General features: G+C 41.5%; 1 protein-coding gene across 7 annotated transcripts in view; it reads right to left on the bottom strand.

The window, feature by feature from the left end:
• Positions 1–4112: 4112 nt before the first annotated feature.
• ZFX (zinc finger protein X-linked) overlaps positions 4113–13342 on the bottom strand; it is a 56022-nt gene continuing 46792 nt past the window's right edge. For 6 of the 7 annotated variants that reach the window (XM_023249490.2, XM_023249489.2, XM_004000365.6 and 3 more), the window contains exons 4-8: positions 10638–10787; positions 10275–10418; positions 9732–9881; positions 9057–9197; positions 4113–8212 (exon numbers count right to left, since the gene is read on the bottom strand). In XM_023249490.2, the coding sequence (XP_023105258.1) occupies positions 7029–8212; positions 9057–9197; positions 9732–9881; positions 10275–10418; positions 10638–10787 (1769 nt within the window). In that variant the 3' untranslated portion in view covers positions 4113–7028. The remainder of the gene's footprint in view (positions 8213–9056; positions 9198–9731; positions 9882–10274; positions 10419–10637; positions 10788–13342) is intronic. The other variant, XM_023249493.2, reaches the window with a different exon arrangement.

Genomic DNA, 13342 nt, shown 5'->3' with positions numbered 1-13342 from the left:
CTCCCACCCCCCATCAGCCCTCAGTTTGTTCTCAGTTTTTAAGAGTCTCCTATGCTTTGGCTCTCTCCCACTCTAACCTCTTTTTTTTTTTTTTTCTCCTTCCCCTCCCCCATGGGTTTCTGTTAAGTTTCTCAGGATCCACATAAGAGTGAAAACATATGGTATCTGTCTTTCTCTGTATGGCTTATTTCACTTAGCATCACACTCTCCAGTTCCATCCACGTTGCTACAAAGGGCCATATTTCATTCTTTCTCATTGCCATGTAATACTCCATTGTGTATATAAACCACAATTTCTTTATCCATTCATCAGTTGATGGACATTTAGGCTCTTTCCATAATTTGGTATAGCAGCACTATTTACAATGGCCAAGATGGAAGCAACCAAAGGGTCCATCAATTGATGAATGCATAAAGAAGATGTGATACGCACACACACACACACCGGAATATTACGCAGCCATAAAAAGGATGAAATCTTGCCATTTGCAATGGCACGGACAGAGCTAGAGAGTATAACGCTAAGTGAAATAAGTCAAAGAAAGACAAATACCATATGATTTCACTCAGGTGGAATTTAAAAACAAGACAAATAACGCAAAGAGAAAAAATAAGAGACAAATCAAGAAATAGACTATTATGGAGAACAAACTGATGGTTACTAGAGGGTGTGTGGGGGGGGGGATTGGTAAAGTAGGGGATGGGGATTAAGGAGGGCACTGTCATGATGAGCATCGGGAGTTGTATGGAAGCGGTGAATCACTATATCGTACACCTGAAACGAATCTAATACTGTATGTTAACTAACTGGAATTAAAATTAAAACTTTTTAAAAAACAAAAAAGATAGTATGTTCTAGGTAATGGGATTGAAAACGTAAGGTGTTTTACTTTCTTCTCAGTACCATACCGAATTTTCCATATTGTCTCCATAAAGAACGTGCACTAAAAAATTTTTAAAGACAACCAATAGATATGGAAATAGTTGATGTTTGAAATGAAAATTCCTGAACACATAATCGATGCTGCGGTAACGAGACAGATAAAGGATTCCCATGTACAAAGACTGGAAGAGAACAAAGATGAACCCCTTAAACAGAGCAAGTGGCAGCGTGGGTGATCGTTTTTCTAAATTTTGTGACAACATGTAATAAAAATAACTTGTGAAGTTATCATCTTTGAATAAGCAAACTTGCCCTTGAAAAGTTAGTTTTTGGAGGAAAAACTAAAGCATACTGGCCTAGAAGAAACAGGAACTAAATCTTTAAGTCTGTCACAACAACCACCTGAAGAACGGGCAAATAAAAGTTTACTGGGGAAAAACAACAAATATTTAAGGCTAAAGGCGAGAACCTCACATTCCGCTAGTGGGCTAACGCCAGAAGGCAACCCAGAGTTGGACTAACCCTCCCTATTTTATGAAGATGGCATGAGGGGACTTCTCTGCCTTCTGTGAGTCCTGGTCTAGGAGAGCTGCCGGCGGGGGGGGGGGGGGGGGGTTGCTGCAGCCATTCTGTCCCACTTGCTCCATTTCTCTGGTGGGAGACCAAGCAGTCTCAAGAGCTCCGAGTGACTTCGGGTGACTGGCTGCATCATTCGAAGCCTAAACTGAGGGGAACGAGATTTGGCCTCTGTGTCCCTGATTCGATTTTACCAGAAGTCACACATTGAACTGATGTTGTACGTCACTTCCCAATGTGGTTCGAACCCAAAGAGGAGAATGGGTGTAATCAGAGCCCCCCAAACCCCAAGACACGACGGCAACAGCTCTCCTTATCTCAAAGAAGCTCGGACAAAAGGAAATGGCTTCTGAACGTAAAGCCAAACACAACCATAAAGGAGAAGCAGAAACTCGCCTCTCTTGAGAAGCATAACAGGGGTGCAGTTAGCTATTCTGTTTTCATCAATGAGTTTAGGTACTTGTGTGGTCATTCACATGACGGGAACAATAAAGGCCACCGAAAACCCCTAAGCCGGTTTTCCGCAGCCAAGTATCACAGCGGCTTTACGGTATCAGCAGGTCACAATGCCAAATCCTTCGTGTCCACCAGTATCAGCAATACAAGTAACACGAGAGACCGTGGGAATAGGAAAAAAAAAATAAACGAAAATAATTCTTGAGGTTGACCTCAAACTTGGTAAACTAAGAATTCACGAAAGTCAAGAAAATGATTTTAAAGTCAGGGTAGGTGCAGATGCGATAGTGGTATCTCATCGATGCTAGAAATGCTGAATGGAAGGGGTCACATCACTTGCAGTTTGAAGTGTTGGGGACTTATTAACTTTGTGATTTAAGCCTCCCCATTTGTGTGTGTGTGTGTGTGCGTGTGTGCCTTGTCTATAGCCAACACTCCACTAGGGTAACTTAAAACAAAATAGGAATTTATTTACAACAGCAAAGATGTCAAAAATAACAGAAACGATATATAACAAATCCAAGAATTATTTTATGAAAAAGGCAAACAATATATACACAAGAGATAAAATAAAATTCAAAAGGGCAAACTTAATTTTGACCTCATCAAAACAGCTGCAGAATGTGGCAAAGTGGTTTTTCAGGTATGAATTGCTTAAGTAATGTTGGGCCAATTAAACACACACACTTTTCAGCTTTTCTCTCTTACTTGCTGAGTCTTCTTCCTCTGAATCCTATGGACCTTTGAGGACTGTAACGTAGGGGAGGCCGTACGAGATTTACAAGTATGGGCTGTTTACATGGGTACTGAAAAAGGTATGCTGTCTGGCAGGCTCACACTTTTTAAAAAAAGGTAAAGCAAAGGTACAAGCGAAGTCCCATTTCACCCTCCCTGCTTATTTCTGGGGTTGTGTGTGAGAGAGATCGTCTTGCCTACCACACAAAATGTTGCACCAGTAATCCTTCCAGCTCAAGTGCTCTAAAATGTTTTCCCCAACTTGAACGTGCATCAGAATCACTCAGAGGGCACAGTAAGACACAGATCACTGGGTCTCGAGCTCCGTTTCCTGATTCAGTGGGTGTGGTGCGCGGCTGAGAATTTTTATCCTTAACCAAGTCCCAAGTGATTATGATGCTGTCACTGCTGCCAGACCACACTTCAAAAACCACTGCTCTAAAATATCACCCCTTTAGGATTTTGACCAGTCACGCTTTTCCCAGAGAACAGAGCAGTACATTATGCGACCGCTTGGGATCAGACTGGTAAGACGTTGTCTACCAGGCATTCTATTACAACTAAGTTTTTCACACGCCACGGTTTTGCGTGACTTACGGATCGGGACAGTGACACCATGTTCTCTTGACCATTTATCTCAAGTTCTAATTATTTACTATTTCAACTATTAGGCAAACACTTGTACCTACAATAGTTGAAGATCTGAAGGATCTCGTCTCTAAAAAGAAAGATGGCTTGCGACGCCTGGGTGGCTGTCGGTCGGTTAAGCGTCCGACTACAGGTCAGGTCACGATCTCACGGCTCATGGGCTCTGTGCTGACAACTCGGAGCCTGCAGCCCGCTTCAGATTCTGTGTCTCCTCTCTCTGCTCCTCCCCTGCTCGTGCTGTCTCTCTCTCAAAAATAAACATTAAAAAAATTAAAATAAATAAAAAAAAATAAAAATCAAAGACGGCTCAAATCCATCTGTTACTCTTTGAACTCCTAGTAGCTTTTACCTAACATCTGATTTTCACATGACAGTGGCCGTCCTCTAGTACCTTAGCGTCTACTAACTAAAGCACTCCAAACTTGGCACAAAGGTGTCACTCGAGAGCAGGGCTTCTCTGCTGTGGAGGTGAGGACAACACCCAGGGATTAAATCTGCTGTGGGTTGATGCTGCAATGAACTTTAAGTGCTCTCAAAAACAACTTTATGCAGGGCAAATTCACGTCAGGGGAACCGGAGAATGCTAATAAAACAAATCCCTTATGAAGATAAAAGAAAAAAAAAAAAAAAGAACTTCAAGGACATGCTCATCAAAGGACTCACCAATCACCTCTTAAGTTCTCTGCTATATGACTTGCAAATTCGCAGGGCTCAACTAGTATGAGTATTTGCACTGAGTCACAAAATTCAAAGCAACCAAGCATTTTGCATTCCACTGTTACGTAAAAGGAATTAAGAAATGGGGAAATGAAAATAATCCACTGCTTTTGATGTTTATTAGGTTTACAAAAACTGTACATTTTTTTCCTTAAGAAAAAGCATTAACTTAGTACTGGTATCAAATAGACTAAACATCCATTAACAGGAAAATATTCTGATTTTTATTTTTGCACGTTATTCTCAAGTACACAATTACAATAATGTCACACATCCCTATATGATTTTCTTTTTATGTATTTTACTTTTTTTACAAAGTGTACAGAGGGAGGGACATACAATATTTAATAGGATATTTCTACAGAACAATAACTTATATTATGTCCTTGTAAAAATCTGTACCTCTTTAAAACATTTAACTGAAACATCCATTTTTTTTAGCTTTGCTAATCAAAATTGTTTTAAGAATTAAAACTAGGTTGTAACTAATGTCAGTACATAACAGTGACTACAAGTTCATTTTCTCTTTATACAGACAAATACATCTTATCATATTCACTTGACCAAACCCTTAAATACCTTTTAAAGGTTTCAATATTGTGCTTTAAAAAGAAAATAGCTGTGTATGATTCCAGACTATGTAAGAGAAATATAAAGTGTGTACAGTGTTGTGTTCTTTATCTTTCAGTTTATTTAAAAAAATATAGTTAAATGACCAATTCTTTATATTTTCTGTACTAATTTTACAGCATGTTTTAAAGTTAATAACTTTCCACTTTCACTTAAGTGTTTTCTTTTACATGACTTCTGGGAAAAAGAAATTAAGGGAGATTTTAAAGGTTCTCACAAAAAAACAGACAGAGCTTTCAAGAATAGTACTGCAGGGCAATGAATCACACAATTGTAAGTTACGCTTAAAAAAAAAAAAAAAAAAAAAAAAAGAATGTTTATGGGGCCAAGAGAGCACAGGAGCTCCCGCTGGGATAGGCCCATGCCTTGGCTTTAACTGGCATTCAGGCTGGAGTTCATACCAGCCTAAAGCACTTGATTTCCAAGTGGATGAAATCAATCTAGCACTTCAGAGGCTTGCCAAACACCAAATATTTAGATTTCTAACCCTATAAATAGAATTCTTGAATACAAGTATCAATGGCAAAGAGAAAGATGAAAGGTTAAACCCGAACAGCACAAAGGGGAAGGAGCACCATCATGAAGTGGCAAGGCAGCTATCAGGTGGGAAGAAAAGTCCTTACTAAATCTCCTACAACGTGCCGGATACTCACATGCTGACATCCCATCTAAAGGACCCCAAAAACTGTTTTCCATTTTCCAAGACCCATCTTCGCATGATCCAATTCTAAGTAACTGACTTCAGTGTATGCGTTTCTGAACTGATTCAGAACTGTTTAAAAAATACCAACTCTCAAAGAAAAACGAAACCGTGAAAGACTTGGGGATGTTCCAAATAAGGCCTCAGATTTTCCTCATGCACTTAAACACACCTTTATCTTCTAACCAAAGCCAATTTGGGTGTTCAGGTTTTTAAAGTTTGCTAACTGTAACTAAGACATAACAGAGCAGGCTGGACCTGCCAAGCGGAAGTCATCATTAGCACCCAATCTCTGGGACACGGAGCTGTGGCTTCCTTAATCCCCCTTCACTGGGTGACAGACACAGAGTTCCCTCAAGAGTTTCTCTGAGAGAACGGAGGGAGTTCTGCCTGGATGCTCATTAGCTTTTCAGAAAAATATAAAGGCATGGAGCTGAAGTTGTATGAAAACATTCTATCTAGAAACATCGTAACGTCTATTTTTCAATTACCAAAGATATTTAAAAGAAAATACCTTTAACTCTTTAAAAATACTAGTGTCCTTATTTTCCTTCTAATTCTTCACCTGAGTAGTCTCTCTGAAGAGCATGATTTACAAAATGCTCTCTCATGCATCCCTGCATCTTTCGTGTTATTGTAAATTTAATACTTTTCATTATAGATCTTAAACAACTACTACTGGGGTTGTGTGTATAAATATGTAAAATAAACAATACACACAGATACATGTTCTCTATATATGTGCATATATATAATTCAGGGTACATTTACATATATAAAGTCGCAAAAGATCCTACGAGCCACGAATTACCTCAAGGAGATTCCAAAATGCAGTCCTCGATAATCTCATTTGTAACACACAACCATTCCGAGACAAAGCAGCACAGACGGAATAATCAAAATACAACATGACCAAGCAAAATTTGTCAAGGAAGTTTTCTAGAAGTCTGCTATGCTGACAAAAGATGTAAATACACCAAAGAAAGCCCCCCCCCCACCCCCCCCTCCCTGCAAAAAGTACAGCTTGTCTGCTCAACGAAATGAAAAGTAAAGACGAACCCAGCCACTGTTCTTTCCTCAGCGATGCCCGGGTGGCAAAAGCTCAAATGGAAACTTTCACTGTCATGTGGTCTGAGAAGAGCAAGCAAGACAAGTCAAGGACTTCCATGTTAGGATAATTAGACCTGACTGTAAAATCTCCCGTTTATGTTAGTAGATGTCTCTGACAATTTTATTGTGAGAAATTCATGGGGAAAAAAAAAAAAAAAATGAGTCAACACGAATACTTTCAGAGTTACCAATCTAAAGTTACCTTAACTTTAAGTTAAATGGTCTTAGAAGAGTACCATCAAGGTAAGCAAGGTAAATATTTAAATAAATATAAAACTTGTAAGATAGAAAAATCCAGTATAGCATCAAGGATTACTTTATTAAAAGCAACTTATTTGTTGCTGCTTTCCCCCATTTATTAAACAAACTGAATAGAATTCAGAACACACTATTAAACAAAATGTAAAAAAAAAAAAAAAAAAAAAAAACAACAAAACTCAACTAGAAGCAATAATTCTATTTGTACACAGCATAAATCAATATACAGTATTGTATGTGAACGAGACTGACTGGCTTTAAAATGAGATTTCTGCTTCAAGGCCAACATCTCCATAAATGTCTGTAGAAGGACTATCAGGGCAGGCCAACCTCCTTATGATGTCGCATTATGTGCTGGTTCTTTTCTGAAGGTCGTCGGAACCCCTTCTTGCAGTACTCACAACGGTGAGGATAGTCTTTCGTATGAATGGAGATAACGTGCCGTTTAAAGCCCGAGGCGTCTGTAGTGCTATACTCACAGTACTCACACTGGTACACTTTCCTGCCACTGTGTGTCTTCATATGCTTTTTAAGCTCGTTCTGTTGCCTAAATCCCTTTCTACATCTCTTACACCGAAACGGAAGATCTTTTGTGTGAACTGAGAGAATATGGCGACTTAGAACAAACGGATCTGCAATCTTAAAGTCACAATGTCTACACTGGTGCATTTTTTTACCCTTGTGGGCAGCCACGTGTTTCTTGAGTTCAGAAGGCCTGTGAAAGCCTTTATCACACATGTCACACTTGTGGGGGTAGTCCTTCGTATGGACTGAAATTATGTGTCGTTTCAAGTCGCTCGAGTTCGAACTCTTGTGGTCACAGTGCAAACACTGGTGTGTTTTGCTTTCTTGGTGGATAAGAGCATGTTGCTGCACCTCTTTGGTATCTGAGAAAGTCAGAAGACAGATGTCACACTTGAATGGCATCTCTTTACTATGCTTAGTTTTTACATGCGTTTTCAAGTTAGAAGAGTCTGCAGACCTATACTCGCAGTACTGGCACTGGTACGGCTTCTCCCCAGTATGGATTCGCATGTGCTTCTTGAGCTCTGACGGGTGACGAAAACCTTTACCGCACTCCACACAAATATGAGGAAAGTTCTTGCTGTGGACCGCCAAAAGGTGGCGATTCAATAAGCCTTGTTCAGCTGTCTCGTATTCACAGAATTTACACTTGTGCATTTTGTTGGCTCCTTTCTCCTTATGCACCATTTTGTGAGTAAACAAAGCCCCAGCGTGAGAGAAATGCTTCCCACACTCATCGCATTCGATGGCCTTCTCGGCCTTGCTGGTCAGCTTGTGGCTCTCCAGGTGGTTGTGTAAACTTATCTTCTTGTTGGTAGTGTAATCACAGTCAGTACAGCGGTACTTCTTCTTGGTAAGGTGTTCGGGATGGTTTTTCATGTGCCTTTTCAAAAAACCTCTGGACTTAAATTTTTTCCCACAAATCATGCAGGGATAGACAGTCAAGGGATGTCCATCAGGGCCAATAATTATTGCTAAGAAAGGAAAAGAAAGGAACATGAGTGATCAAACCAAGTTCTGTTTTGGTTTCTTCAAGCATTCAAAGTGTGCGTTCTGAACATCATTAAGCAAGTGTTCCTACGTTAAGCTATTTGCTACTTAACATTCCTTCTGCCAGTTTTCAATGTAAGAGAGACAGCAACCTGGTCATAAAGAGAACCCTGGTCTGAAAACTTCATTCAGGCTGACTGCACCAACCTCAGTCCCTCCAGTTTGAAAAATCAATCAATAAATATGTGACTCCTACCAACTAACGATTGAAGCTATATCACTCGGTAGAAAATTATTTTGAAAAATAAAGTGTCGTAATCACAATTCCTGCTTTGCCGATTCCAAAAAACGTAATTTTGTGTCAACTTACAGTAGAGCTTAAACCCACCTATGAGAAATTTCATATGCAAATTGCCATACACAAATAGACAGGAATAGGTCACGTGAACTCGAGTACCCGTCCTCCTGCTCTATAAAGTATGCCTACTTTATGCTAACAGAATCAGATTCTTTGTAGTCACTGAGTTTTTAAAAGAGCTAATGCCTGCGACATATTTGAGGGATTTCTTCTCATTTCCACATAAAAATCACCCACGTTTTGAATTTTTTTCCCATCCGTGTTCGATCCATTCCTTGTGTCTTTTTATCCCAGGAAATCATTCATGAATATCACTGAATTCTTAAAATTATATTTTCAAATTCAGTACACAGAAGCTACAATATGGTCTAGCAGCTAGAATGCCATCACAACACCTCCGTGGACACACGCTAGGGTTTCATCTGAGAGCTCGCAAAGCACGCTGCGCTGTGGAACTCATGTGCCCTCACCTGTTTGGTACTGCCTGGAATCAGGTCTTCTCCTTTTCTTTGGTTTTTGTTTAGCCAGTCTGCCGAGCCCAGCAGACTCATCTATGTGCAAGAGGGCACTTGCAGTGCCATTCCGGGTTTCAATTCCATCAGAATTATTACCTAACAATGCGCATTAAAAAACAAAATTATACAGTATTATAAATTATAAAAAATTAGGGATTCTTTATTAACTATAACAATGAAAAGTAAGCCATGATACTCATGAATGACAGAGAGTCCCCATTCTAGGTAATGGGTTGTATGACCACGTTCATTATAGTGAGACGGTAGGAAATGCCTAGCTTCCAGATCTAAAAAACACAGGTCAGCATTGTGCCCCATGGACTCCCCTGTCGTCTCCCCAAATTGCAAAGTCATGGGCCAGATACAATCAAGAGGAAAAGTTTCGGCTGCAAAGCCTGTGCACTTCTTGCAGTACTCCCTTCTACGTAATAAACACATGAGGGAAATTCCTGTTAGAAATAAAGACAAAAAGTAGACTTTATAATCTTCCTCTACTTGTGTTCAAATCAAATAACCCTTACAGGGCACTGGTATTTCGTATTTCGGAACCCTAGGACAACAGGCACCGTTTCCAGGCATGGAGTCATGTTCACGAGCCAACGGCGTCCAAGGAGCTGCTGAGCGACTTACCGTAAGCTGCCGCCCACGCTATTGGCATGAAGGTCTTGATTTCGTTGTCGTCCATCTGCTGCTCGTGCACGGCGGCGGCCGCCGCGGCAGCAGCGTCCTCCTCTCCCACGATCACCTCCATATAAACTTCATCAGCGATTTCAGCAACATCTGAATAGGAAGTGATATAAACCTTTGTGACCGTGTTTACAGAGATGGCAGGGGAGACGTCTGTACTCAGATTCGGTGAAGAGGCAGGTAGAAAGACCCAAACGTTACACACCTAGAACACAGCTTCCACACAGTCGTGAGCAGTCAACAGGTACTTGCTGAATGAACCCTCCTCCATTCCTTTTTTTAAAGCAACATTTTTTTAAACAACATTTAACCCGTTTTTAAAGCAACATTCGAAGCGTACGTAGAGTCGCGGATACTGCCCCTGGGATACGGCAGCATAATAATCTGTACAGTAACGCTACTCGTTTCCTTCAAATTCTGACCAGATTTAAAGAGGGCGCTACAGAAACATAAAATTTTTCTCCCACAAAAAGGGCACCTACTTACTTAAATCTTCGTCTTCTTGCTGAGAGTCGTTGACAGTCATATAAACCATCTTTTCCCTTGGCACACGAATACTGCTATTCTGATCAAGTAATTCAACTCCGTGGTCATTCTCAGGTTCACTCTCCACAATGTCTACGGTGCCACCTATCAGGGAAGACGACAGCTCCAAGAATTTATCTGAAAACTTCATTTCCATCCGGGTGACTTACTCCATTTTACAGACTTTTCTCCCCCTACATGGAAATCCTTGCTTAACAGTTATCTTCCGAATAGGTTTCAAAGGTTCTCAATCCAGACCACCCAAAAGTCATCGGGTTGAAGCGGCTGATCAGGATGCAGGTTATGCTGAAACTTTCCTCTTACCTAAGTCATCCTCTCCAGGGTCGGCTTTAAAAATGTACACCTTGATGACTTCAGGGCAAGTGCCATCCACTTTACAAGGATCGATTTCCGACTCTGCATCCATGGTCATTCCAGAGGAACCATCGTGTTCTATTTTGCCAGCATCATCCACTGAAAACGCAGGGAATGCATTACAAATAACAATAGCAGATACTTAAATAAAACGTTACCGTTTTTAAAAGTCTTTTTGACGAATACAATCTCTAACATGAGTCATATGAAACTGGATAATTTTCCCTAGACAAGTAGACACGCAGGCACGGTGGGAAATGTGGCTGTCTGCTAAGCCAAAGCTGGGGTCACGGAGGGCCTTGTGCAACCAGGCAGAGGAGCTCAGAGACTTGACAGTGGTAGGCCAGAGGTTTCTCAATCGGGTCAGATGTCAGTATCTCTTAGGGAACTTAAAAACACAGGCCCCAGCCCAGCGGCACTACAGAATCAGAATCTAGGGGTGAAGCCAGGTATGTGGGCAGATTTAGAGATTCTGATCAGAGACTTTTAAGCAGAGCAGCGACAAGGGCACAGCACCATTTTTGCTACACCGCGCTGGCCTTTAGAAAAGTGGATGCAAAGGGACCAAGACAAAGCAAGGATACCACTTGTGAGTCTATAGCAATAAGGCAGGCAAAGGATGACGAGGCCTCGAATCAGGACAGAAGCAGATGGGGAAGAGGGCTGGACATGAGCCCCGTCTCAGGACTGAAACGGCAGGACTTAAGACCCAAAACTGAACATGACAGAGGAGCCAAGGATAACTATGGGGTTTCTGATTTAGGTGACTGAGTGACTGGAGGAGGAAACGTCAAGAAGGACCTCTCTTCCTGCATGATTAATTAATTTAAGGTCCGAGAGGTAACATCCCTAAAAGCTCTCAGAGCTGGTGCCTGCCCCTATCCTTTTACATTCCCAGCACCCTTTGCTTGTTTCTCGCAGAGTATGCAGTTCACTGTATTCACTATCAGGGATCTTCCCCCATCCCTCCGACTGACAGAGCAGAACCTGCCATTTCATTATTCAGTCTTTCAGGACCGAGTCTGGTGATGGTGGATGCTCAGAATACTGATGAACCAATGATTCAGTCGACGAGATGTGTGAGGTCAGTTGCTGAATATTGGGAGTCTGAAAGGCTGAAGGCTGACACAGATTTGGAGCCACCAAGTCCGTGTCAACTAGCCCTGAGATCACATGTTGAGGACCTGCAGCGTGAGCGGAGAGGGCCAAGGATATCCTGAGGAACATCACGGTTTAAGGGAGGGACCAGAAGAGTTCACAAAGGAATCCGAGAAGGGAAAGCCGGAGAGGTTGGTGGAAGATCACAAAGGAAGCTAGGGAGTTATAAATTCCAAGAAGCCTAGTGAGGCCCATGGCAATAACGCAGCGTGCGCACGACTGAAGGAGGAAGGTCTGTAGTGACCACAGCAACCTGGAAGTCACTCCTGCTCCTGGTGAAAAACAGTGTAGTGAAGGCTAGATGGGGTCAGATTAAAGTGGAAGGTGTGCATTTCTTCAAGAAGTCTCATTCTAAAATGGAGAACAAAGGGGCACTAACTAGAATGGGTTGCAGGGTCAAGGACTTTTCTGTTTAATTAATAAAAATACCCAAGCATATTCAGTCTGTGGGAGCAAGTACAACAAGAAGCTGAAGCCAGAGGACATGGTAAAACTTCTGGATCAAGATCTTAGAGGAAAAAGGGAAGAGGAAACTGGAGGCAAAGATGAAGAAATTTCCCTTAGACTGGGGGAGCAATATGTTATCCTCTTGAAACTCGAGGTGGTAAACATGGATGCAAACGGTACGTTTGGGGGAAGGTACGTTAAGAGGGAAGGCTGTAGTGTCGGAAGCTGGAGGAGTTCAAGGCTGATGGCTCCAACTGTGGATATGAAACTGCAGGCAAGGGCTGCAGTTATCAGTGAGAAGATGGCAGACTGGGCGAAGAGCTTCATAAGTTTGAGAAAATGAGCTGATCCGGGACAAGCTTCACGATATGAAGGTTCAAAGAGATCAGCTGGTTAAGCTCTTCGTGGTTTAAAAAAATAAAGACGGGCACCTGGGTGCCTCGGTCGGTTGAACATCTGACTCTTGATTTTGGCTCAGGTCATGATCTCACCGTCCTGAGACGGAACCCTGAGCAGGGCTCTGCACTGGGCATGGGGCCTGCTTAGGATCCTCTCTCTCTGCCCACCACTCTCTAAAAACAAAAACAAAAACAAAAACAAAAAACAGCAACAAAAAACCCCCCAAAACCAAAACCACAAAAACAAAGAAAGGTTCCCTGAACTCTGCACATAACTACCTAAATTCCAGTATCTTGACTATGCTTTATAAAAACGGTTTGTAGGGAGAAAGATTTGGCATTAAGTCCTTATTTCTGGACTGATATTTCAAAGCTAAATATTTTTATGACATACCCAGCTGACTGAGCCAAGGCTATTCTCTTAAAGGGAGCTTTGGAATTTCAAACTGAGGTAGCATTAGAAGGATGAAGATCTCACCAAACTCATAGGAGAGTCCTGAGTAAATCTGTTACATCTTCAGAGAAATCATCTCTGAACCCTTTGATGCTGTTAACGAAGCTTGCCCTTCGTGTGTCAAAACTGATTTTAACCGGTACTGGAAAATCAAATGTCCTTGTGTTTACAAAAAACAAGGTCAGTCTAGCTGTTTT

This window comes from Felis catus, chromosome X (genome assembly GCF_018350175.1).
Source record: "Felis catus isolate Fca126 chromosome X, F.catus_Fca126_mat1.0, whole genome shotgun sequence".
Classification (NCBI taxonomy): Eukaryota; Metazoa; Chordata; class Mammalia; order Carnivora; family Felidae; genus Felis; species Felis catus.
This window is presented reverse-complemented; position numbering and strand designations above follow the sequence as displayed.